At 45.6% G+C, this 25,488-nt stretch overlaps 1 protein-coding gene, 1 long non-coding RNA gene and 1 other non-coding gene across 13 annotated transcripts; 1 reads left to right on the top strand and 2 right to left on the bottom strand.

Moving 5' to 3' along the window:
- Positions 1-4,451: 4,451 nt before the first annotated feature.
- Positions 4,452-9,367, bottom strand: LOC145721595 (uncharacterized). Of its 2 annotated transcripts, none has more exons than XR_014145382.1 (3): positions 9,262-9,367; positions 5,447-5,561; positions 4,452-5,260 (listed from the first exon to the last, which is right to left on the bottom strand). It is a non-coding gene; the product is annotated as an uncharacterized LOC145721595 (long non-coding RNA). The 2 variants fall into 2 exon arrangements; XR_014145381.1 differs by lacking the exon at positions 9,262-9,367 and adding an exon at positions 8,179-8,894.
- Positions 9,368-9,404: 37 nt separating this feature from the next.
- ZNF263 (zinc finger protein 263) lies at positions 9,405-24,840 on the top strand. 10 transcript variants are annotated; one of them, XR_014145378.1, is made up of 7 exons: positions 9,405-10,116; positions 10,977-11,157; positions 11,605-11,678; positions 11,956-12,082; positions 12,625-12,692; positions 13,585-13,701; positions 21,527-24,840. XR_014145378.1 is itself a non-coding variant. In XM_081820174.1 (7 exons), exons 1-6 carry the CDS (start codon positions 9,730-9,732, stop codon positions 21,529-21,531), a joined length of 891 nt encoding a protein of 296 aa, XP_081676300.1. In that variant the 5' UTR covers positions 9,405-9,729; the 3' UTR covers positions 21,532-21,573; positions 21,989-24,840. The 10 variants fall into 10 exon arrangements, 7 of the variants coding, with proteins under 7 accessions (XP_081676300.1, XP_081676299.1, XP_081676297.1 ...); XR_014145380.1 differs by lacking the exon at positions 21,527-24,840 and adding an exon at positions 14,586-14,718; XR_014145379.1 differs by lacking the exon at positions 21,527-24,840 and adding an exon at positions 14,192-14,328.
- On the bottom strand, positions 21,235-25,481 carry LOC102740608 (uncharacterized). Its single transcript, XR_014145383.1, has 2 exons — positions 24,162-25,481; positions 21,235-23,027 (listed from the first exon to the last, which is right to left on the bottom strand). It is a non-coding gene; the product is annotated as an uncharacterized LOC102740608 (transcript).
- Positions 25,482-25,488: the final 7 nt, after the last annotated feature.

Raw genomic sequence — 25,488 nt, 5'->3', positions numbered from 1 at the left:
GGCTCTCTAGCATTTGGACAACCCTGAGAAAAACATTTTAGGAGGAGGGACTCCATCCTGCCCAGGGTGAACTATACTGTCTCAAGAGAAAAGGCACTGGAAGTGTGCCCCCACCCCAGATCAAGTGAGGGGCCACTTGTTCTTTTTTGCTCCCCTACACTCTCCCTTCCCCTTAGGAAGGGGCCCAAGTTTTAGAGAGGTGATTAAAGAGTTACTATAGAATGCAAAGTAGGCATGGATAGGCTTCTCTTAGGGCCATTTGGTATGGTCTCACCTTTATGAAAGGTCTCAAGTTTTTTATTTTTGAAGTTCTCTCCAGGAAAACACCTAGTTGTGTTCTTGTGTTTGGTGTTAAGAATGCTAGATGCAAACATGTAAACTATACCACAGTTTTTATAGTATCTTAATTTTCTAGGAGGCTTAAAAAATGTGGGGATAGGCTTTGCTAGACTTCTCAGAAATCCTGTCTGATCAACTGGAAAAGACAGGATGGAGGGTGACTTGTCTCATTCTGGGGATAGAAAAAATCCCCAGTGCCAGTTGTTCAAACCCCCAGACTCACACAGACTTGGGGGCTGACTGAACTGAATATAAGTGCTGAGGAGAGGCCAAGAGATGAGCTCTCCTTTCCACCTTGTTCCACATCCTTACAGGGGACTTAAGGGGAGGAAGCAGGGAGCTGGGCCTGTAAGCTTAAGTCTGAGCTTTGGGTGTTTCTGAGATTATTCTGCCCAGATCACTAGGCTAGAAATGGAGAGAAGATTTTAAGACTAGTACTCATTTCAGAATTAAAGATCAGTTTCCTGGATTGCCCTTTGTTTCTTCAGGAATGTGAAGATGACTGCATGTGCAGGAGGGCTATGTGTACTCTCTCACCCTCACCCCTCCCCCACCCCCACCATGTCATGAGTCCCTTGGAGGCTCAGTCACCAGTCTGTTCCCTGATTTCCTTGATTTTAGTCTAGACAACACATTGTGAAAGAATCCCTGCAAATTCTGGAAGGTCACAATTGAAAAAATCTTAACGTGGTCCCTGTGGTTTTTTTCTGCTTTCAAGAAGACAAACAGCTATGGCATCTTTGGGGAGACTGTCTCAGCTGGAGAAAGGGATGAAGCCTCTCCAAGGCCCTTTGGCCTTCTATTCTCACTGCTAGCTTTAATAGCTAGGGAGCTATTAAGAATTGCTGTGTAAAGTCCATAAAATAGCTTTTTTTTTTAAGATTTTATTTATTCATTTGAGACACAGAGATACAGAGACAGAGAGAGAGCATGAGTAGGGAAAGAGGCAGAGGGAGAGGGAGAAGCAAGCTCCTCGCTGAGCCAGGAGCCCGATGTGGGGCTCGATCCCAGGACCCTGGGATCATGACCTGAGCCAAAGGCAGATGCTTAACCAACTGAGCCACCCAGGCACCCCAAGTCCATAAAATAGTTTTGTTTGTTTGTTTTTAAAGCCTCTAACAAGGGAAGAGGAAGTAAAAAAACCTCAAGGAGGCAGAATGGGAAGCAACCCAAACTCCTCTCCCTCACTTCTGCTTTACACAAGCACCAAGGGTGCTTCCAAAGATAGAAAAATACTTGAGAGGTCAGAGACTACATTTGTGTCCTATAAATAGAACCCTTGTTTTCTAGGGCCTTGGGGATACTTAACAAGCCTTATCAAATATGAGTCTACAGGAAAACGTAAATGAACTTTTCAAGCACAGTAGAATGAACCTCATTTTCTAATCAATGCAGGAAAAAAAAAAAGAGGAAAATTTTTTTGACCAGTTGACCAATTCGGCTAAAAGAGGAAATAAAATAAAAACTATAATGACAAGCTATTTTGAAATGACCAATGAGAATATTGTATATTAAAATTATGGGAAATAATCAAAGCTGCACTTAGAGGAAAACTCATAGCCTTAAATGCTTTTATCATTAAACAGAGACTAGAAATTAAATACACTGGGGCACCTGGGTGGCACAGTCTGTTAAGCATCTGACTCTTATTTCCGCTCAGGTTGTGATCTCATGGTCATGAGATGGAGCCCCATGTCGGGTGCAGCATGGAGTCTGCTTGAAATTCTCTCTCTCCCTCTGCCCCTCCCACTCATGCACTTGCTCTCTCAAATAAATAAATAGATCTTTTAACAAAATTAAATACACTGGTATTTATTGAAAGTTTAATTCGTATGGAAATTGCACTTAAATATATTTTACTTAATCTTTGTAGTGCTTATGAGGCAGACACTGTTTTTTGCTCTTATCTTTTCAAAATGCTCTGAAGTATAACTAGCACTATCCATGCAATGGCCTAGGTTCTTAGTTTTCAAGAGTATTTCACACCTTTCTTGATTCACTGCTACATTTATTAATGTTTATTGTCTATACAGAACTTTAAGGGATGAAGAGATGAATAATTGATGTTCTCTACCCTATACTCCTGTCAGTGTATGTGACGTTGATGTATGTATGTTGGAAGGGCAGAAGAGGACACAGGTCATAGTATGATTGTAACTAACCCTCCGAGTTAAGGCAAACTTTTAGTGCTAAAAAATAAGGTCTTAACAAAGTACCATGGGAGCCCAGAAGAAAGTGATTTTGACTTGTGGTAGCAAGAGTCAACTGCAGTGCTTATTGCTACAGTTCAGGGCCTTGTTTAGGAGTCTGTGCTTCATTATCAGGACAGTGGGGAACCACTGGAGGGTGTGTGTGTGTGTGTGTGTGTAGACTTTTCTAAACTTTTAAATTTTTGTTGTTGCTATTTTGTTTTGTTTTTCCCCTTCAGAATAGTTTCTCAGATGTGGAACTACTTGATCAAAGAGGAAAAAAATTTATGGTTCTTAAAACACACCATCAAATTGCTTTCCATAAAGTGTAATGCGTTCACAGGGTCTCTCCCCCCGTTGGGAGATGTTGGTGTCTATAAAGGTCTGAACGAAGGAAGCTTTTCCCACAGCTGGGGCACTAGTGAGGCTTCTTTCCTGAATGAGTCCCCTGATGCTCAGGGAGTCTAATGTTGAGAGATTCTTCTAGGGTGAAGTTCTCAGGGTTTCCTCTGTATAGAGTGGTTTGATGCTCTATAAGTTCTAAGTCTTGGGATTTCCAAGTTGATTTTCTATTTTTTGTTTGTTTGTTTTTTGTAAAACAGAACCTCAGAGAGCATTCCATTCTAAGGTAACAGTGAATGGATGCAGAGTTCCCAGGTTTTTTCTGCTTTGAAGAAGCTTCTTTGTCTCTCCTAACTTTTTAAATTAAATTTTAGTTATTTAACATACAGTGCAATACTGGATTCTGGAGTAGAATTCAATGACTCACTTACATACAACACCCAGTGCTCATCACAAGTGCCCTCTTTAATACCCATCACCCATCTGTCCCTCCCCGCCCACCTCCCTCCATCAACCCTCAGTTTATTCTCTATCGTTAAGAATCACGTATGGTCGGGCGCCTGGGTGGCTCAGTTGGTTAAGCGACTGCCTTCGGCTCAGGTCATGATCCTGGAGTCCCGGGATCGAGTCCCGCATCGGGCTCCCTGCTCAGCAGGGAGTCTGCTTCTCCCTCTGGCCCTCCTCCCTCTCATGCTCTCTGTCTCTCATTCTCTCTCTCTCAAATAAATAAATAAAATCTTAAAAAAAAAAAAAAAGAATCACGTATGGTCGGGGTGCCTGGGTGGCTCAGTCATTAAGTGTCTGCCTTTGGCTCAGGTCATGATCCCGGGGTCCTGGGATTGAGCCCCGCATTGGGCTCCCTGCTCCGCAGGAAACCTGCTTCTCCCTCTCCCACCCCCTCTGCTTGTGTTCCCTCTCTTGCTGTGTCTCTCTCTGTCAAATAAATAAATAAAATCTTTAAAAAAAAAAAAGAATCGTGTATGGCTTGTTTCCCTCTCTCCTCCTTTTTCCTTTCTCCCTTCCCATATGTTCATCTGTTTTCTTACTTAAATTACACATATGAGTGAAATCATATGGTATTTGTCTTTCTCTGACTGACTTATTTCACTTAGCACTCTAGCTCCATCCATGTCATTGCAAATGGCACGATTTCATTCTTGATGGTTGAATAATATTCCTGTGTGTGTGTGTGTATCACATCTTTATCCATTCATCAGTCGACGATGGACATTTGGACTCTCTCCATAGTTTAGTTATTGTTGATAATGCTGCTATAAACATCAGGGTGCATGTGCCCCTTCGAATCTGTATTTTTGTATCCTTTGGGTTAAATATCTACTTTATTTTGTATCCTTCGGGTTAAATACCTACTAGTGCAATTGCTGGATTGTAGGGTGGTTCTATTTTTAACTTTTTGAGGAACCTCCAAACTGTTCTCCAGAGTGGCTGCACCAGTTTGCATTCCCACCAACAGTGCAAGAGGGTTCCCCTTTATCCACATCCTCCCCAACACCTGTTGTTTCTTCTGTTGTTAATTTTAGCCATTCTCACACGTGTGAGGTGGCATCTCATTGTGGTTTTATTTTTTTTTATTTTTTTATTTTTTAAAGATTTTATTTATTTATTTATTTGAGAGAGAGAGAGCATGAGAGGGTGGAGGGTCAGAGGGAGAAGCAGGCTCCCCGCTGAGCAGGGAGCCCGACGCGGGACTCGATCCCAGGACTCCAGGATCATGACCTGAGCCGAAGGCAGTCGCTTAACCAACTGAGCCACCCAGGCGCCCCTCATTGTGGTTTTAATTTGTATTTCCCTGATGATGAGTGATGTTGAACATCTTTTCATGTGTCTGTAAGCCATCTGGATGTCTTTGGAAAAGTGTTCATGTTTTCTGTCCATTTCTTAACTGGGTTATTTGTTTTTTGGGTGTTGAGTTTGATAAGTCTTTATAGATTTTGGATACTAACCCTTTATCAGATATGTCATTTGCAAATATCTTCTCCGATTCTGTAGGTGGCCTTTTAGTTTTGTTGATTGTTTCCTTTGCTGTGCAGTTGACAAAGTCCCAATAGTTCATTTTTGGTTTTGTTCCCTCACCTCTAGCGACGTGTCTAGCAAGAAGTTGCTGCAGCGGAGGTCAAAGAGGTTTCTCCCTGTGTTCTCCTCTAGGATTTTGATGGTTTTATGTCTCACATTTAGGTATTTCATCCATTTTGAATTTATTTTTGTGTATGGTATAAGAAAGCGATCCAATTTCATTCTTCTGCATGTTGCTGTCCAATTTTACCAACACGATTTGTTGAAGAGACTCTTTTTTCCATTGGATATTCTTTTAAAGATCAGTTGACCAAATAGCTGCAGGTACATATCTGTGTCTCTCCTGATCTTAAAACCTGAGAGAAAAAATGAAAATTGAAAATGTCGTCCTGTTCCAAGGGGAAACAAAGTGAGGGGGAGAAAAAGTTGTATTAAACCAGTAATGGGATGTTTGAAACGCCTAAGTAAATCTCAAAGCTTTTTACTCCAATTAAGTCTGATGTTTTCTTTTCTTTCTTCCCTTGTATCCAGTGAACACTCACCTTAACTTGAAGCCAAATACTTGTTTCATTTCTTTGGAATTCTGCAGTCCTTTTACCCATGGCTCTTCTCTGTGCTATGCTGGGAAGCTCAGGCCAGGCTTTGGTACTGGATATCCTGGCCACAAGAAAAACAGGAAGCATAGGAGTTTGGGTCACCACTGATTGTTCCTGGATTCTGATTTCTGGGGCAGATGGCCTCTCTCTCTCTATTTCCTCAGTAAGGATGATTTCACCTAGAGCCTCTGTCAGGCAATATTTCAGTGTTAATATAAAACCAAAATGAAGGGAAAGCTTTTGTGCTCAATTCAAGGCTATTGTCCTCCATCCAATCTGTGGACGAGGAGTGAATTAATTCTGTGTTAAAATCAATGCACTAAATTAGTTTTATATTATCTTTTGAATATTTTATTAGGAGAATTATCTAAGCCAGGACTAAAATGCCAAAAGAAGAGAGAGAGAGAGAGGTAAAAGTGGGAGTTTGGGAACTGTGTCCTGGATTAATTTCAGTTAAGAGATTTTCAAATAAAAATTGATATCTGAACTTGGTTGGTGGTGACCAGCAAATACTGTCTTTATATGTTTCTTTTAGCTGAAGCCTAGAAGTGGATTATCTTGAAGTTAACTGAAACAACTATCTAACAGTGTTTCTGGCAAGCCAAAGACAGTTAGTAAAATCATGTCCAGCTTAGTTCCCTGCTATGTCCTACCACTGCTTCCCTCGCTGAGAGCAGCTATAGCTTGCAACCTCTTTCTGTGTCCCTTCTTACCCCTCCTCACCCCTGACAAAATTTACTGCTCTGCAATAAAGTGTGGGTTGGTAAATGGTGGTTTATGATACAAGGAGGAAATATGAGGAAATGTTTAAATATGAGAATTATGTTTAAATATGAGGAATAAACATGAGGAAAATGTTTAAATATTAACATTACTAAACAACATTAGCAAGTTAGTTTGGTTAATGTTAATCTGAAGGAAAACTTAAATTCTAGGACATTTTATCAAAATACAGAAAGTGGAGCAAAATACCTTATTTTATTATTTTCATGGAGAAAGGCAACATATTTCAGATTAATAAAAGTAAAATGCATTTTAAGTCAGTATTTTGTTTATAATTGAATTTCAAAGCTAAGAGTAAGATCAAAGAGTAATTTCATACATGTAAAGCCAAACCCTGAGCCATAGATCACAGGAAATCTGTAGTCCAGTAAAGTAGTATCAAATCAAAGCTGGGAAGAGTGGCAAATAGCAAAGGCTTGGGGTGGCAGAAACCTGGAGGCCAGAGTATCCTCAGGGGAGAGGCAGGGAAAGCAGCATTTCAGACTGAGAGGAGCTGCTTATTTTTCTGCTCCCTCACCAAAGAGCACAGACCAAAAAGTCTTAACACTGTGTATTTCATCAAATACTGGTTTGAAAACCACGCACAGACAACTGCCCCACTTGAGTGCAGTGGAATCTATAAGACCTAGGTAAGGACTGAAAGCTCCAGAGACAGAATCTAGTGACCATGACAGCTAAGGCCAGGATTATTCTTTATCTGAGATTCAAATTTGTTTTTCTCGGTTATAATAGGGAGCCACCGATAGCCGAGGACAAGAAAATATAAGAATGCAGAATCAATAATGGTTGCTAGAGGGCATATTTACTTCCCTGAACTTACTTTTCACCAAAGACCTAAAATAGTGGTTCTTAATTTTTTTGGTGGTTTTGAGAACTTCATGAAAGCCATGGATCCGCTTCCTAGAAGATACACATATACATGCAGTTCTGCATACAGTATCAAAAGTTAAAAGATTTCCAAATCCAACAATTGTGACCCTCCAAGAGCTGCACTAGCCAGTACAGTAGCCACCAAGTGGCACTTAGGAACATGAGCCGCATTTTACCATTGCAATAAATTCTACTAGACAGTGCTGCTCCATAATTTCATGGACTCTAGGTTAAGAACTCGTGCCCCAAATGAGCCCCTGTAGATCTACTGGCCTGTAACCCCACTCCCAGTAATATTCCAGCTATTTTATCTGTCTGAATAGGCCTCAAAGAAAAGGAGGAGGAATATTAACAGTAATTTTTAATAACTCAGAAAGTCCATCTAGCTTCAAGTCTCCATTAATAACCTTAACTTAGGGGTGCCTGGGTGGCTCAGTCAATTGGGTATCTGCCTTCAGCTCAGATCATGACCCAGGCTTCCTGCTCAGCGGAGAGCCTGCTTCTCCCTCTCCCTCTGCTGCTCCCCCTGCTGTGCTGTCAAATAAATAAAATCTTTTTTAAAAACCCTAAACTTAAATAACAGATGATTCATTCTTTCCCATCTCAAGGTATGTGTAGTTTTGCAAACATTCCCATGTCCCACATCCTGCAATAAAAATCCAAGTGGCTTTTCTGTGTGATAGGGTGAGCCTTCAGGAGTTGACTGTGCATTAGTAACAGCTGGTATTATACTGAGTTCATACTAAGTGCCCGGTACCATTCTAAGCATCCTACACGTTAGCTCATTTAATCCTCACCCAATGTTACAAGGTCGGGATAGTCTTACCCCTCAAAACAGATGAGAGAACTGAAGTTTGCGGATTAGTGAAATTGAATAACTTGTTTGAGATAACGTAGTAAATGCCAGCGAAGTGGTTATTAGGTTAGAATCTGCAGTCTCCTGAAATATGTCAAAAACATGAAAATGGCCTTAGAGGACTCTGAGGTCACATGTCTCAACAAGGGTTTATGAAATGGACGTATACCTGCCTGCGTGCTCTTCGGCTGCTAAGGCCACATTTGCCACAACAGCTGCGGACCTCTTTCCCTCGAGCACAAGAAAACAAAATACTCAGGACTCTTTCCAGCCAGTCGTCCAAAGCCAGCCTCTCCGTCCTCACATCACCCTTACTATTATGACAGCCTTGAACTTTATAAAGCGACAGACTAGCTGTGTGACCCCGAACAGGGCGTTAACTGACACTTGGTGCTGTTATCCGTACATGGGGATGATAATAGCGTCTCCGTCCCACAGTTTTGTGTGCTGTGAGCGCCCAGCTGCATTAGGCAGGCGCTCAATAAGAGGTTACTGGTTGTCACGATTCACTCCTACGAAGCCTCTATTTCTTGAGCCCACGGTCTTGAATGTCGCCGGAGGGAAAGGAGATGCTGAGCCAACTCTTGGGGTTTCCTTCCGTTAGCCCCTCGCAGTGAAGTTCACAGCTTTCATCACAAGACCTAGGACCTAGGAGGGAGCTGAGTAACGATCCTGCCCTCGCAGGGGTGAACAATAAGCGGCACGTCCCGAGCCTCCAAGAGCCCTCGGGGACGTCCAGCCTCCAGGAGCGAGGCCCTGACCGGGTGAGGGACAACAACCCGCGGGACGCACGGCCGCGGTGCGTAACTCCTCACCGCTGGGTACCTGCAGCGGGGCGGGCGCCGGCACCGGGCGCGGGGAGCGCCACAGACTACGTCTCCCGGCAAGCCCCGGGGCGACGCTTACCCGGGCGGGTCCGCACGCTTCCCGCCCTCCCCCGGGCGCCGCGCGGCGGCGGAGAGCACCCTGGCTTGCGTGCTTCTGAGGCCGTCGGGGCCACAGGACCCTCTACAGCAGCCCCGAGTAACCAGAGCGCGTGGGGACTGCCCTTAAATCGGGACAGTGGTTCTCAAACTTGTCTCTGAGGAAAGAGCTTAACAATTCAGATTGCTGCCCCCCTCCCCCCGCCCCCGGACACTGACGCACTGGATTTCGCGTGGCTCAGGGATTTTCACTTTAGCAAGCTTTCCGGGGAATTCTGATCCGGTAGTCCACCGGTCACGCCCTCAGGCTTGTTTTCCACTAAACTTACCTGCCCCGCCTCTCGTCTCCAGTTGGCCCGTCGCTCGTCCCGCCCCTGCAGGCAAATCTTCCCTTCTGGTTGGTCGGGTCCTTGGCGAGACCTTCCCAATGGGCGCTAGAATTCGCGGATCGTGACCCGGAAGTTGGTCCCGAGGCTGCGCTGTTGGCTGTGGTCGCCTAACGCGCGCTGGGACTTCCGGCGTGAAGCCAAGTGCCTGGTCTTGCGTGAGACCGCGACGAGCGTGAAGGCGCGGCGTTCAGGTCCTGCCCTGGGGGTGGGGGGGGGGTGCGTCCTGCGGGTGACTGGATCGGGGTTGGCGCGGCGGCGCCCGTGATCGACTGAGGCCAAGGTGCCGGAGCCAGCTGCGCCCGGGCTGGAGCTGGGCTCCTTGGCCGGGACTTGCAGCCGCGGGGCCCGGGGAGACTTCTCGGGCGGGCGCAGCTGGTTTCGGGGCCAAGGCGCTCCCGGGGCCTGACGATGGCGTCGGTCCCGGGGTCCCAAGACCGGGAAGGGCTCCTGATAGTGAAACTGGAGGAGGACTGCGCCTGGAGCCAGGAGCTGCCCCCGCCAGATCCAGGGCCCAGCCCTGAGGCCTCCCACTTACGCTTCAGACGGTTCCGCTTCCAAGAGGCAGCTGGGCCCCGGGAAGCCCTCAGCCGGCTCCAGGAGCTCTGCCATGAGTGGCTGCGGCCTGAAATGCGTACCAAGGAGCAAATCCTGGAGCTGCTGGTACTGGAGCAGTTCCTGACCATCCTGCCCCAGGAGATCCAGAGCAGGGTGCAGGAGCTGCATCCTGAGAGCGGCGAGGAAGCGGTGACCCTTGTGGAGGACATGCAGAGAGAGCTTGGGAAGCTGCGACTACAGGTGAGAGAAAGAGCTGTCTTATCTGCGGTTTGTTTGGCCCCAAGGACTAGGACGTTGCGGCGGCCCTGTTCTCCATACCTTTACTTGATCCCCCGAGTAGACTTTATATGGGCAAGAGGTCTTTTCATAGTTTAGTCAGGAAGACTCATTTTCCAGGTTTTCCCCGGAAGGACAGAGTGAGCCGTGAAGAATGCCCTATTTCCACATGGAGGCAGGGGTTCTGCATTAATGTGACCCCCAGAGTTAATTTGCAGGGTTCAAATCCTCACTCTGCTCTGTAGCTTTGTGACTTTGGGCAAGTTACTTAATCTCTTTGGGCTTCGGATTTGCCACTGGTAAAGTGAGAATGATAAAACATCTTTTGAGGGTTGCAGGGAGAGCATCATGTAGTTTTGATCACACTACTGGCCAATAGTGCTTAATGGCTGTTAGCTGTTGTTATGTTAAGTGCAGCAGTCTGGTCTCCTCTGCAGAGCTAGGTCAGGTTACTAGTGAATTTAGGAAAACAGTTTGTCAGTGAGGTTCTGAGGGCATTTTCCCCCAGGGTCACCCAAGTTTAACTTATCCAGGAGTGAGGAACGGAAGCATATAGAAAGAGTGGGGGGAGGCAAGAGGAAGTCAGGTGTGTCAGAGAGCTGTGTGGGGAAGGTGTGCCCTGGGAGCGGACACCCTCCCCTCCTATTTTCTCCCATGCTCGGAGGATCAGGAAAGCTTTTAGTGTGAACTGTCCTTCTCTCTTGCTGGATCCAAAAGGATTGCCAGTGGTTCTCTGTCGAAGGCTTGCCCTCAGAATTCTGTACTAATTTCCCTTCCTATTATGGGCCCTGTTGTGATGATGAGTGATGTGGGTTGGTTCCCAGGTCACAAACCATAGGCGGGGAACAGAAGTGCTTTTGGAGGAGCCTTTGCCTCTGGAAACAGCACGAGAGTCACCGAGCTTCAAGTTGGAGCCATTGGAGACTGAGCGAAGCCCTGGCCCCAGGCTGCAGGAGCTGCTAGGCCCCAGCCCCAAAAGGGACCCCCAAGCTGTAAAGGAGAGGGGTGAGGAACAGTTGTCTGGGCAGGTGGGAGGGAGGAGGGGCTTCGGGGTTGCCCCCTGACACCAGCAGGTGGAGTACGGTTGCCTAGGTGAGGGAATTTCTGATCTCAGGGTTCCCATATGTGGAGTGAAGGGCCTAAAAGTGGTGGCTTGGGTTCTTCTGGGGATGGGAGGCGGGAGGGGGATCTCTAAGTAAGCCCAGCACAGACATTTAGAGCTTTGGATGATTGAGGACTTGAATGCTGCAGGCCAGCAGGGCAGTTGACTGGTGTTTTTTACCCGCACCCGCCATTTTGGATATCGCTTTATTATGCCTCTGTTGCCTTCTTTTGCTCATTGTACAATCCTCAGCAGAGACTGGGTGTTGGGGAATGGATACCGTGTTGTAATAATCCTTGGGTTCCCAAGAATTACAAATGCCATTCTCATCATGATTTCTGTCACTTCAGCATTGTCTGCTCCCTGGCTTTCTCTCTTTCCTGCTGAAGGAAACATGGAAGACAAGGAGATGACTGGGCCCCAGGTGATGTGGAAGTTCCCATTGTCTCCCCCCCAGTACCTCTCCCCGCAATTGCTCTTGTGGGGATGGGGTCTTTTTGCCTCTCAGAGAGGATCCTTTCTCTCTCACCACGCGCAGCCTCCCCGCCTTCTGTATTTCCTCCACACCTCACTTGTGGGCCTGGCACCCTTCTTCCCCATGAAATGTGTCCTTGGCACCCTGGGTTTTGCCTCTATAACTCATGACTCTGCTTGAATTGTTCTTGGTGCCTCGGGCTAAAGGAGATCTTGTGCTGTTTCAGTTGCCTGAGAGCTTAGAGGACGTGGCTATGTACATCTCCCAGGAGGAGTGGGGGCATCAGGATCCTAGTAAGAGGGCCCTCTCCAGGGACACGGTGCAGGAGAGTTATGAGAATGTGGACTCACTGGGTAAGGACTTCTTTTCCAGGGATGAAGACTGAGCCGCTTCTTACCAGGGGCCTGTCCTTTAGCCACTCACCTCCAGGACATAAGTTCTGAGTTTTGCCAGAAGACCTCCTTTTTTCTAAAGCCCCCTGAATGAGGATCATTTAAACATCTGGCAGGTGGCACAGTTGGCAAACTTACGACCCCCAGCTGCCAGAGCTGAAGGCAGGGAATGTGAGTTTTATGGACTTCCCAGGGAAGAGCAAATCAAATCCACTGACAGCCTCCCCTCACCCCCACATCACACAGACTCTCAGTTCTTGATGCCTTGCAATTTTGAGATGTTTATTCTTCTGACCTCATTTGTATTTTCTATGCTTCATTAGTATTTCTAGGCCCTTCCCCAACTTTCAGGGGGCACTGGCATCAATATTCCAGCTTAGCAGTTATCCCAGCCCTTAAAAATTCAGGAACGGGGGAGGCCTTTTGGAAATTTGAAAATTATATATATGTGTAAAATGGGATAAATAAATTAAGATGCATCTATGTGTTGAACTATTATGCAGAGATTAAAAATGAGGCTTGCGAAATACGACAAAAAACTGATAGTTGGATCTGGGTGAAGAGTGTACAGGTATTGTATAATTCCTTCAACTTTGGATGTATGAAAATTCTCATAATAAAAAGTTGTGGGAAGTCTTAATGTAAAACAGTTCTGTATATGTTACAGTTGACTATAGCTGTATTAACACATGGTAGAAAAGAGTCACACGCACTTTTTTTTCATACATCAGGTGTTTGTAAAGAGACACAGGTATCAACTCACTTGCACTAATTCTGCATAGGAGTCACCGCTGGGTTTGGTTCCCTTCACTGGGATCTTGTCCAGGTTATCCATCCTTGGGCCTGGCTTGGTGCCCGAACTTAAGCAGAGCTTTCAGTGAGTGCTGCATAGGAAGAGAAGTTTGGATCACAAGTTCTTAGAACTAAACTGTTTAAAGTCCATGTTTGCTGGGATTGGAATGAGGTTTTAGTTTTAGCATAGCACAGGAATGGTGCTTTTGGGTTTTAACCTCAGGGTCCTCCCAGAGCCCCAGGTTTCTTTCTGATTGTCCATCATATTATATTTTCTCCTGGAGTTGTCTAGTGGAACTCAGTTCTAGTTTATATTTATCTGTGAGAGTCAGGGCTCTTTTATAATATTAAACTAATTCCTCAAGAACTGATCACTCTCATCATGTTTGTTTGATTGTTTTAATTACAAAAGTATACATTCTCATTGCAGAAGGTCCCAAGTACTACAAAAGTGTAAAAAGAAAAAAAAGCCATAGTCTCCCTCCTCTAATTTCTTTCTCTGGAGGTAATTACTGAGAACAGTTGAGTGTACATTCCAAGTATTTGCTGTCAGACTTATTGCACCTTCTGTGGATATGTCCACTAAGTGCGGGGAACAAGATTATCTTTGTTTCTTCTGCCTGGTAGAGAAAAACGGTGACATAGAAATCTGTTTCTTTCATTGTAAACAGGGTCTCAGGTTCCTAGTCAGGAGACCCTGAGCACCCATGTGGAACAAGGAGGAAAGCCATGGGATCCCAGTGTTCAGACTTGCAAGGAGGGCCTGAGTCTCAGAAGCCCAGCTCCAGGTAAGGAATGAAGATGAGCAGCCTGCCCAGCTAGCATCCCACTGTTGGGAGGGAGGCATTTGAGGATTTGGGTGTAGGACTAGCTCATCACTGTTGCCAGGAAGATACATTGCTTCCTGTGTCCCCACTGCCCACTTCCATCCCAGGGTACAGAATGCAAGGAGGCATTCACCCCTGGGCCCCACCCTAGTCCCAGCTGTACTCCATCCCACCCATTTCCACAGGGCAGAAGCTGGAGGCTTAGTTGTAGAGGGAATTGGGGGCCTGCCTGTACAGGGAATTCAGGACTGGTTTGAGTGAGCGCTGGTTCCTGAGCGATGGCCCCACCCCTTTTCCTCTCTAGAGTGCACTACCTACATGAGGAAAATGGGAAACTGGGGTAGAACCAGCCCTTCTGGGCTTTTGACCTCCAGGGAGTAGCAGATATGTGGGAATTCCTTTCTTCTGGTGTAGGAATAACATAGGGGTTTGGTTTCTGTTGCTCTGCCAGGAGAAGAGAAGTTTGAGAACCAGGAAGAAGGTGCTCAGTCCGTTTCCCCTGAGAGCATCCACCCACAGGCACTGTTGCCTGGCCAGGCCAGAGGGGAGGTGCCCTGGAGTCCTGAGCAGGGAAGGCCTCGGGACAGGGCAGAAGGGCACTGGGAGCCTCCCCCAGAGGAAGGGATGGAGCCGTCCTTAGTGGGGGCCACAAGTTGCAGAGAACTGGGGCGACCAAAGGAATTGCAGCCGAAGAAGCTCCACTTATGTCCCTTGTGTGGCAAAAATTTCTCTAACAACTCGAACCTAATTAGGCACCAGAGAATACATGCAGCAGAGAGACTGTGTATGGGTGTGGAGTGTGGCGAAATCTTTGGTGGGAACCCACACTTTCTGTCACTACACAGAGCACACTTGGGAGAGGAGGCCCATAAGTGCCTGGAATGTGGAAAAAGCTTCAGTCAGAATACCCACCTGACTCGCCATCAGCGCACCCACACGGGTGAGAAACCCTATCAATGTAACGTATGTGGAAAAAGCTTCTCTTGCAACTCAAACCTTCACAGGCACCAGAGGACACACACAGGTGAAAAGCCCTACAAGTGCCCCGAGTGTGGGGAGATCTTTGCTCATAGTTCCAACCTCCTTAGACACCAAAGAATTCACACGGGAGAGAGACCTTATAAGTGTGCTGAGTGTGGGAAAAGTTTCTCTCGCAGTTCACACCTTGTCATACATGAAAGAACTCATGAGAAAGAGAGGCTTTACCCCTTCTCTGAGTGTGGGGAAGCAGTGAGTGACAGCACCCTCTTTCTTACAAATCATGGAACCCACAAGGCAGAGAAAAAACTCTTTGAATGTTTGACTTGTGGGAAAAGCTTCCGGCAGGGCATGCACCTCACCAGACATCAGAGAACGCACACAGGGGAGAAACCATATAAGTGTAACCTTTGCGGGGAAAACTTCTCTCATAGATCAAACTTAATCAGGCACCAGAGAATTCACACGGGAGAAAAACCCTATACCTGTCATGAGTGTGGAGACAGTTTTTCTCACAGCTCCAATCGGATTCGTCATCTGAGAACCCATACGGGAGAGAGACCCTATAAATGTTCTGAATGTGGAGAGAGCTTTTCTCGGAGTTCACGCCTTATGAGTCACCAGAGAACTCACACGGGATAGAAACAATGGGATTTCTCTTTGGCCCAGATAAGGTGGCATACTCAGAGTCCTGTTAAGAGCTGGTCTTTTTTGCCCAGCCCACCAAATGATCTGTTTTTAAAGTAATTACTATAAAGAGGAACAAGGTGGGGGTCATTGTGAGGGAGGTGCAGAGGCAGCAAAGGATTAGCGTAGAACTAAAACAGAATTCTGTCCAAACTATTGAGGGTGGCAAGTCTTTGAGGTGACCTTCTCTATGAAGCCTCTTGTGCCAGGGTACACCTACTCCCTTGGTATATTTAGCCAGGTTGTGATTTGGGTGCCTTACTGTATCCATTGTCTATCCCAACAACTTTGGGAATCCATGTGACTTTCCGTTACTGCTTCCTCACTTGGAATGTTCAGCAGGGGCATTTGGGCTTCTGAGGCCTGGGACCAAAGAAGGGCGGAGTATTCTGGAAACCAGCTCATGGCCACAGAAGACTGGTTGGCGACTTGCAGCTCCCCCAAAGGCCTGGCTGGGAAGCCATGGGCAGTCCAGGGCAGCTACCACAGCGCCTCTCGGATGGGAAGGCCCATGCACAGGCCGGGCTTATAACCATCACCTCAGACCAAGAGGAACCAGAGACCTGAGGGAAATAGTAAGATGGAGTTTGCAGTTCAGCCCAGGTGTTGGCAGAGGAAACCGGATTTTGAATTAGTGCACCTTTGCAGAGATTAAGACTTACCCCACTTCTGTCCAAGAAAGAAACAGAGCTCTGGGGTCTTCAGAGGGTTCTATGAAAGCGGGGTTCCCTGGGAGGTTTTGCAAATGTGGATGCTGGGGAAATTAGGGATCATGCCTTTCCCTGTTGAAAATATGTTTGGATGGTAATAAATATCTTCAGGAAACATGAGCGTGTGTGACTCTTCATTGAGGACCTTTTGTCTTGGCCTCCGTGTTGATTTGTTTCCTGTCTGCTTTGGCCAGAGGACCTGCTTTTTCTGTGGTTGGTCAAAGAAGGTTTGGATGAGGTTGGCTGAGGAGGGCTGAGGTAGGGTGGGACCCTGACCGGTCAAGCTTGGGACTGCTTCGCGATAACAAAGGGTCAAGCCCAGTGGCTGCTTGGGGTCACGTTGTCATAAGGGTCTCCTAGAAGGCTTCTTTCCTTTGAGTGGTGGACAGCAGGAAAAATGTCTTTGATTGTTTGTTTAGAATGTTTACTTTCTTGTGACAAAGCTGAAGGAAAATGGCTCTTCAAAGACAGAACATACCTGAATTATTGCCTGTTAATGGAGGGAAAATAGAGGCAAGGGCAAAATTTTTAGGAGAAAGCTTTGTATTTTAGCATGGGGAATCGGGAATAGGAATTCTAGGAATGTGTATCTATGAGAAAGAGGTAGACTACCAGGAAGTATTCTAGGAGTAGGAAATTCTGATGCCAGGAAAACCTCTTAGGATTTGGCCCTGGAGGAAGATAGCTAACTGTTCTCTGGGAGAAAAAGGTGGAACATTACCTGGCAATTGGCTATCAAATACACTAATTTTAAGTGAGGGAAACAACCGTGCATACCCCTCCCCCCATTTCCTGATCAGTCTTATCTCAGCCCTGCCTCAGTGTAGTATGAGTTTGTCCTTGGTTTTCTGAGCCAGTTTTTAAAAAAATCTTAGTTTCTTGGGACACCTGCGTGGCTCAGTTGGTTAAGTGTCTGCCTTCGGCTTAGGTCATGATCTCAGGGTCCTGGGGTCGGGCCCCACATCGGGCTCCCTGCTCGGGGGGAGCCTGCTTCTCCCTCTGCCTGCCGCTCCCCCTGCTTGTGCTCTCATGCTCTCTCGCTGGCTCTCTCTCTCTGGCAAATAAAACCTTTGAAAAGAATAAAAAAAATCTTAGTTTCTTATTTCTCTTCCTTTCTCCATAAGAGGGCAGGGGTAGTGCAGGGTTTGAGGGGCAGGAGAGAGGGTTAAGATTTGAGAGAGATTAATTTAGGACTTATTGGTTTGGTTGCTAATGCCATGAAATGTGTGGGTGACGTCAAGTTGATGTTGTTACTAAGCACTCTGGTTAAGATTGCAACTTAAATGGATTGTAAATCTCGTGAGAATGGAAAGCACCCCTCCCTTTCACCCCTCTCCCCTATAGTGTCACCCATGCAGATCTGATAGTGGTCCAAGTGTGTTGCTCCTACTGGGAGCACTGCAGCTTCAGGCTAGAGCAATGAGAGCCCCCAGAAATTCACTCCCTGCACTAAAAAGGCTTTCCAATAGGAAGCGCCCCCCGTTTAGCTCCCCTTCTAGCTAATTCACAAGCAGAGCTGTTCTTGGCTGTTTTAATGAGATGATTTCACAGAATATTCCATGCAAAACATCTGGCTCAGGTCCTGGCACATAGAGAGTATTCATCCATTGGTGTCATCTGTGGGCAGAAAATACTGGCAAGACTGCCTTCCAAGCACCTGCCACTGATGCCAATGTAAGACCACGCTGGCAGAAATTTCTGTTACTGACAGGCAGGAATGATGATTTCTTTCCTTGTGGTTATATCAAAGAGCAGGTTGGAGGTCCTTACTGCAGGCTCCCACGAGGTCACTGCAAGGGATGGCCAATGTGTGCTTTCTTACATTTGTACTTTAATGCTGCACACGCACTTTTTACGTTTATACTTTTACCCACTAGTCCTTGAAAAAGAAACCAGACGTCTCCAACTGGCTCCTAGGTCAACGGGAGACTGACACTGGGGCAATAAAGACCCTTGCCCCCCTCAGCCCAGATGGGTTACAAAGGAGACCTGGGAGATGTGGACTGACCCTGAGCAATAGCCACAGTCCTTGGAGCAAAGGTAGCACAGAAGACCAACAGAAGGAAGGACTCCTGGGTGGAGAATTGGTACTACATTTAAGCACTGTGAAAAAACCTGGCAGAGGCAAATTAAGAGCAGCGGGGCCAGACATCACTGAGGACAAAGCCTGTAAGGCCAGAGACTGGAAAAAGTATTAAACAATTTTTTTCTCCAGAAAAAAACATCAGCAATCAGTAAGAATTTTTATTGCAGTAAGGGAAGGATTTATGGGTCTCAATATCATAATCTGAAGTTCAAGATTCTGTACCTCCAGCCCTTTTATGAAGAGTTTACTGTTGAATTACACTGTCAACTGATAGCATTTTGGAAAGTGCAGAATCACCACCACTGCTTTAAGACTTGTAATTTTTGTAAATGTTTCACAAACATTTGAAACAACTAAGCCATTAAAAAGTTCTAGCAAATTTATTAGCACTAGGGGGCTAACTTCTTTGGGTGTCAGCAACTCAAAAATAGTTAAGATAAAAGCAAAAGTGCATTTATTAGAAAAATAGAGGTGCATTCATCCCTTTAGCCTTCAATCTAGCTTGCAAACACTTGATTAAAATTTGACTTCCACTGTTGAAAGGGAGACATAATTCTTTCTGATCAAGTCATTTTTACTAAAAGGAGCTATATGATGCCTCACGTAGGCAGTTAGGCAGTGGGAATGGTCCAGGTAAATTCAACAATGAGAAAATGGATGATTAAAAGTCGCTCAGAACACCAACACATTTGGACAAATCTTTCAGTTAATATCCTCAATTTATCACTGAAATGTCCCAGAAGCTGTAGGCAGAGATCAAAACTGGTGACACGCCAGGTTCCAAACCTGCTCTGAGGAGGTGGTCAGATTTCCGGAGGCAAGAAAGGGTAAGGAAAGAAATTACTAAGTTTCTTTCTCAAATCCTGGGGTATGTTTTTGGACATAATGCGTTGTCGTGTTTGCCTCCGTATCCCCACTCTTTCCCGTTCTTCGGGGGAGGGGGCGGGGGATCAGCCACCGGAACGAGAGTGAGGTGCCTGGGTTTTCCGGAGGAGCTCTAGTCCTGAAAATATGATTTCCAGAACCAAAGACATCAGCCCCTTCCTGACGGCCTAACCCCCCGCCTGCGCTCCTGCCCCACCGAGAACGGCTCCTGCGCGGGCCCGGGAAGGAATAGGAGGTGACGGGGCGGGCGCTCGGCAGCCCAGTCCTCACAAACCTTCCCTCACCCTACGCCCAAGCTTTCTGGCGGCCTCTGCTCCCGGACCGGGGACAGCTAGGGCACGACGCCTCCCCACTCTGGCCTCTCTAGTTCGCCGGCAGGAACTCCATGGTTGCGTCCGGCCTCTCCTCCCTTCGGGCCCACCCCCTTTTCCCCGGCCGCTCTGGCCCGCCCCTTGACACTCTGTGGCTGCGCCCGTCTCACGGGCCTGCTCTCCACCCGCAACCTCTCCCCCTGGCCACTCTGGCCCGCTTGGCGGACGCCCTATGGCTGCGCCGGGCCGCGACTTCCCCTAGGGCCGCCCGGCCCTTACGCTCAGGTGGCTCTGGCACACTGGCTGGCGCTCCGCACAGTTCTCGGCTCATAGGGCTGGGCCGGGCCACCAGGCCGCAGCCTTCCCTCTCCCTCTTTCCCAGCGGACGCCGGCGGCGCTACAACCCTCCCCGAAACCTTCCCCGGTCTCTCAGGTGTGCGCTTACCCGGGGCCTACAGCGGGCCCGGCTTCTCGTGGTCCAGCAGGGGGCGAGCGCAGACCTGGGTGGTGTCGTGGCCGGGAAAGGGGAGTTTCAGGCGCCGGGAAGGGCGGGCCTGCAGGCCGACCTGAGGTCAGGAGTCTTTGCTTAAATGCAATGGGAAGCCCACGAAGGGGCTACAGGATGAGAAAGGATCGGGAGAGGACAAGAAACTGATGCAGTTGTCCAGTCAGGGGGTGATGGCAGCCTGGACCGGGACACGAACAGCAGGGAGGGAGAAGTGGAGACAAAAGGTGAGCCATTTAGGATGTCGAACCGACAGAACTTTACGTGGGCCCAGACGGATGTCTGAAATCCTAGGATGACCTAGCATGAAAATCTGGCCCGGACCTGTCTTTCCTGCTTTTCTTTGCCAGCTGCTCCTACAGCAACCATCCAGGGATCTTGCAACTTCCCAGGGAGATTCACTCTCAAATCGAAGAGCCTGAGCTCTTTGCCCGGACTGCCCTGCCACTGCCAGCACTAAATTTTAAAGCTCAGCTCAGAAGTCGCACTTGACCCTCTTAGATACTTCCCCTGCTACCCAAACACTCCCAAAGCCCTCTCCACACTCACCTAGCACTTACACATTGAATGGTGGTTTGTTCCTATTCGTTTTCTTTCTAATTCAAGTCTAAATGTCCAACACCAGGCTCGGTACCTAGCACGGAAAGGCAACGTGAGGCTTCCAGAATTAGTGAATACTTTTCAAAAGGGTGTGACTGCCGGTCATTTACTCTGGAAATGTATTACCTGTGGCGGGGGTGGGGCGTTTGATGCAATGACTTAAAAGGAACTAGAGAGCTGTCCAGTAAACTCATCAGACATTCCCATCAACTTCTCCCACAATCCATTCTACCCTAGGCTTAAAACAAATGCTAACGTTTTATTAATGCCAAGGTCTAAAGCATGTTAAGACAATAAGATATAAAAACTTGTATTTACCAAGTAATCTGCCTATTTTTTAAATACATAAAATATACCAAAGTGTTAAACTATCATTGGTCGACAGATGTTGGGTGCTTTTCATCTTTTAAATATGTATCTTCTATAATCAGCATGTTACTTGCACAAGAAGGGGGGACAGCAGGTGGTACAAATTTAAGAAAGCAGAGCATGTCACACTATTAAACTGAAAACCAAATCTCTTATCTTTTTATTTTTTTATTTTATGTACTTTTAAAAAATCTTTTAAAAAATAACTAGAACTAGTCAGCATATAGCTTCTTGTTATATGCTCTGAATGAGATAGAATGTAATGCTTTTCCCACATCCATTCCACCTTAGATAATCTGGGACAATAACTCTTCGTTATTCAGATCCTTGGCTAAAACAGAAATAAAAATGGATTAATGAATGTTTTTATATTTTAAAGAAATTTATTTTTAAATTGTATGTATTATAAACAATATATAAATGGGCAGTGCTATGCAAAATGAGGTCAGCTGATAAAAACAATGACAATTCATAACAGGTCTGCATCATACATAACTACAGAAACCTTTAAACACAAAATCTAATTACTAGAAGTTGAAGGCATATTGAAGGAGTCCTTCATAACACGAGGCCTGGGTTTCAAAAAACTACCAATCCTAGAATGGATTCTACTCTGGAACTCTTTTTTTATTATTTCTTGTTGCATCTCTTTCAGTGTGAAACGGAACCTTTGAAACTCAGGTGTGACATCAACAAAGTCAAGTAGGTAGTCCAAACTCTCTCTGACAGCAGGTAACTGAAATTCAGCAGTCTGCTCTTCAGCTCCTCCTCCTTTCTGAACAACTTCCTTTGTAATTCCACTTTTTGTTTTTGCGGGGCTACCCTTTTCTTCATCCTCCCCATTGAACCACACTCTATCATCAGCCAGTGTGGTTTCCAACTCCCCACATTTCTCCAGGATGTCTCTATAATCTCCATCTTCTAAGCCTTGAATATCATATTCAGGTTCCTTTTTGTAAAGAAGATTTTCCCATGCATTTGCTATGGTTATTTGTTTCACTTCATCCCAACTCTTTGCCCAGTTAAAAATTGCACTTTTTATGTTGTAGATTTTAATCTTGGAAACTCCTTTTTCTCCTTTATCTTGCTCATCATCACTTTCTTCAAAAATTACAAGACTCTCTTCAAGTTGCTTCCACCTATAAAGTCGTTTGCAGCTCAAGATCACACCTTGATTCATTGGCTGAATCAAGGTTGAAGTGTTATGGGGAAAGAACATGCATTTTATTCGACCATCCTCACTGGTTAGTGATTCGGCAGAAGAGTGAACTGGAGAACTGTCCAGAAGTAACAAGGCCCTGACATCCTCTTCATGGAATCCTAAAACACTAAGTTGAAAATGCCTGACCTCGGGAACAAAGTTTTGAAAGAACCATTCTGAAAACAATTCTCTGGTGAACCAAACATCTTTACTAGGCTTATATATCACAGGTAAGGTATTTGTGTCCTCTTTCACACTTCTGGGCAGCTTTGATTTTCCAATAATGATTGACTTTAACTTATGAGTTCCATCTGCATTTGCACATAAAAGAGCAGACAACCGTTCTTTGTTTATTTTCCTCCCAGGCAGGCAGATCTCTTTTCTGCTTGCCTGAATGTTTTCTGGCATTGACTTCCAAAAGAGGTCAGTCTCATCCCCACTGTACAGCTGAGCTAGACTCAGTTTCTCCTCTTTGATAAGCATGTACAGTTTTCGTCGAAATGGTTCAACATTTTCTGAAGCTGAACTTAGGACTTGTTCCCCACATACTTTTCGATTCCCAATTGCGTGCCTATTTCGAAATCTAAAAAGCCAGCCAGTGCTAGCTTTAAAGTCTGTTCGCCCAAAACACTGTGCGAATCTCTCTGCAGCAGCCTGAAGCTCCACACCTCTAACAGGGACACCAGCTGAGCGTTTCCGTTGGTACCACATGTAGACTGCATCATCCACATCACCATATTTGGCTCCTGTTGTCCTTTTTCTCTTCTCAGCCCCTGCTAATGGCATGTCCTGCTTCAGTACAAAGTCCAAAATCAATTTCTTATTCTTTTTAATGTCATAAAATGTTGATTTACTGATTCCAAATTCATCCATTACACTTTTAAGAGATCGTCCAGCTTCAATCCTACTGAGAACCTTCATTTTCTCCTCCAAATTCAATGTTGTATATTTCCCTCTTTTATTCATAGTGAATTTTGTTCAAACAACCAACAGGAGAAAAAGAGGGAAAAGCCTTACTGAATTGGAAAAAATTAAAAGCAAAACAAAAAACTAGCTTAAAGCCCCAAAAGGCACAGGCATTCGTACAGAAGGGTATTGGGCTAAAAGGGATAAAGGCTCATGACTGAAGTGTGAGTCTACAGATGAAGGTCTTATGAACTCAGAAAGCCACCACTATCAAAGCCCTATCTAGCTGTTGCTCCTGCAAGATACGGATGATGTGTTCTCAGAACCCCATCCACCTCCTCCTTTCTTGACAGATACAGCAGCACCAGTCAGGAATAACAGGAATACCTGCATACTCTCCCTAACTCAACACAGAAAAAGACAACAGGAGCAGAGGTGAGATGTGTCCCCAAGAACAAAGCCAAGTGAGAGTCTACATAAAAAGTAGTGCTTGAGAAGGGAGTGTGAAAGCCTCAAAGGCATAGAGAGAGTAATCTTATGTAGCAGAGATGCAGAGTGGCTTCTCCCCTTCCAAAACGACCTGATTTTACCTCACTGCCAGAAACAAAAGTGCTTGTGGTGCTCTGTACGTAGTGTTCACTGGGCAGCAGGCCACCCACCTGGATAAAGAGTCCACGCTATCCTAACATTGGGATGTCTGGAGAGCTGGCATTCCTGAACAATTGTTTAGTATCTTTACGTGAAAAAGAAAGTTAATAGGTTCTGTTGTCCATGTGAAGAAATCTCACGTTTATTACATTCAATGTAGCATTCTCAATGACTGAGCTTTAACTTCTTATGTTTACCGAGGTAATCTCTAAGTATATAAAAATTTGTTAGTGGTACTTTTCCCACTCTCAGAACTTCTTCCTTGTGTACATCTGGTATATTCTCAAGTGTTATTTTTCACTGAAGCTTTTCCATATTTCGGAATTACTGAGTTTCAGAGTCATGGCAATTCTTAGAGATCAGTCCAAAAGTTTTAAAAATATTTTATCATAGTTAAACATTTTTAAAAAGATTTGACCTTTCATTTTTTTGTTATAAATTTACATTAGGATGTTAAGTAACAGATTTGTTATATTTGAGACTTTATTCGATTTCTCTTCACTGTAGATGTTGCTTAATTTGAAACAATACTCACTTTTTCCCCTGCTTGAAGAAATTTAAAAGATTTCTCTACTAGTGTTTCTGATAATCCTCAGATATTCCTTGCAGGTCCTCCTGGTGATGCCCAATGCCATTCCATGTCCTTACAAATGTCCTACTCTAGATTAATTTCATTGTTTTCATTCCAGACACACAAACTCATGGGAAGTAACAAAAACTGCAACTTCTATCCATTTCAGGTGCTATGAAGAAAGAAAAGAATGTCAGAGAAATGAGGAAAATGATTGGCATTTCACTTATTTTTTCTTCTCCTATACTGCAGAGCCTGATTGGCTTTCATTCATTCCTCAATTACCAAGAATTATCACAAGCTTCTCATCTAGAAACCCAAAAGAGTCCAGGCTGCTAGTTTTCCTCTAACATTCGTTGCCAGAAATGCCAACTGGTTTGTGGAACACTGAGAGGATCGTGAAAGAATATGATCGTGAATAGGGTGTGGAGCAAATACAGACTAAGATCAAGCAACTTTGAAAAAGGCAGTCATAACTAAGGGAATTATTCAGTGATAACTAATATAAATGGAAAAAGAAAAAAGCAAGAATTGGTTAGTCAGTAGCAGCATTGTTAACTCCAGCCAGTCACGCAGCAAAGCCACTCAGCCCGCTACTGCAGTTGTGTGGTAACTCAGAATAAAGTGCAGGTCTTTGCTGTCATCGCTTCCCAGCTGTACATTTCATCATTTTTCAAGCAGTACCAAGGCAGGGGAATGTGATTCCTGCGGGGGGATGTTGGTGGGCTCCACAGCAAGGGAAAGGAACTCTGACACAGACTTCAAACTACGAAAAATCATTACTGGCCGTCATTCACTATTCACCAGTTTGTGCCTTGTTTCTGCTTACTTCTGTTTACTGGCCCTCATTCACTATTCACCAGTTTGTGCCTTCTTCTTGCTTTCACGGGGGTCTCTTTTACCACTTTTTCTCCCCCAACCACTTCTGTACCCATGTTATGAATCAGGCCCTCCAGTACCATGCAAGGGCACCACTGGCAGAAGTTCATTTATTCACTTTAGTAAGTTCCAAGTATATGCTCAGCCTTGGGCCTGATGGTGAGGATCTCAATGCTAAGAGCACTACTGTCCTCTGCTTCTGGAAGCCTGGAAAGAATTGCTTTTGAAGAAACTTAAGTCTCAACCTGACTCGGATTCCAAGGAAATGAACCTGCTCTGAAACCTATTCAAGTGACTTAGGCAGATGCTTATTCTTATCTCCCGTGTTTAATCCTTTGAGAAAGGATCAGAGAAGCATAACAGGATTCCACCTACAAGCAAAAGTAATATAATGGCCTGGTACTGGTCTCCC

This window comes from Leptonychotes weddellii, chromosome 5, assembly GCF_054177405.1.
Source record: "Leptonychotes weddellii isolate Sample4059 chromosome 5, ASM5417740v2, whole genome shotgun sequence".
NCBI classification, from domain to species: Eukaryota; Metazoa; Chordata; class Mammalia; order Carnivora; family Phocidae; genus Leptonychotes; species Leptonychotes weddellii.
Note: the sequence above shows the minus strand (reverse complement) of the source record. Positions and strands in the feature narration are given on the sequence as shown.

What these genes read in the sequence shown, in the direction of transcription:
- ZNF263 (XM_006743015.3), top strand. Translation starts at nt 9,730, where the DNA reads ATGGCGTCGGTCCCGGGGTCCCAAGACCGGGAAGGGCTCCTGATAGTG. An exon ending in AGGAGATGACTGGGCCCCAG is followed by an intron (nt 11,679 to 11,955) that starts GTGATGTGGAAG and finishes GTGCTGTTTCAG; the next exon opens with TTGCCTGAGAGCTTAGAGGA. An exon ending in TCTCAGAAGCCCAGCTCCAG is followed by an intron (nt 13,702 to 14,191) that starts GTAAGGAATGAA and finishes TTGCTCTGCCAG; the next exon opens with GAGAAGAGAAGTTTGAGAAC.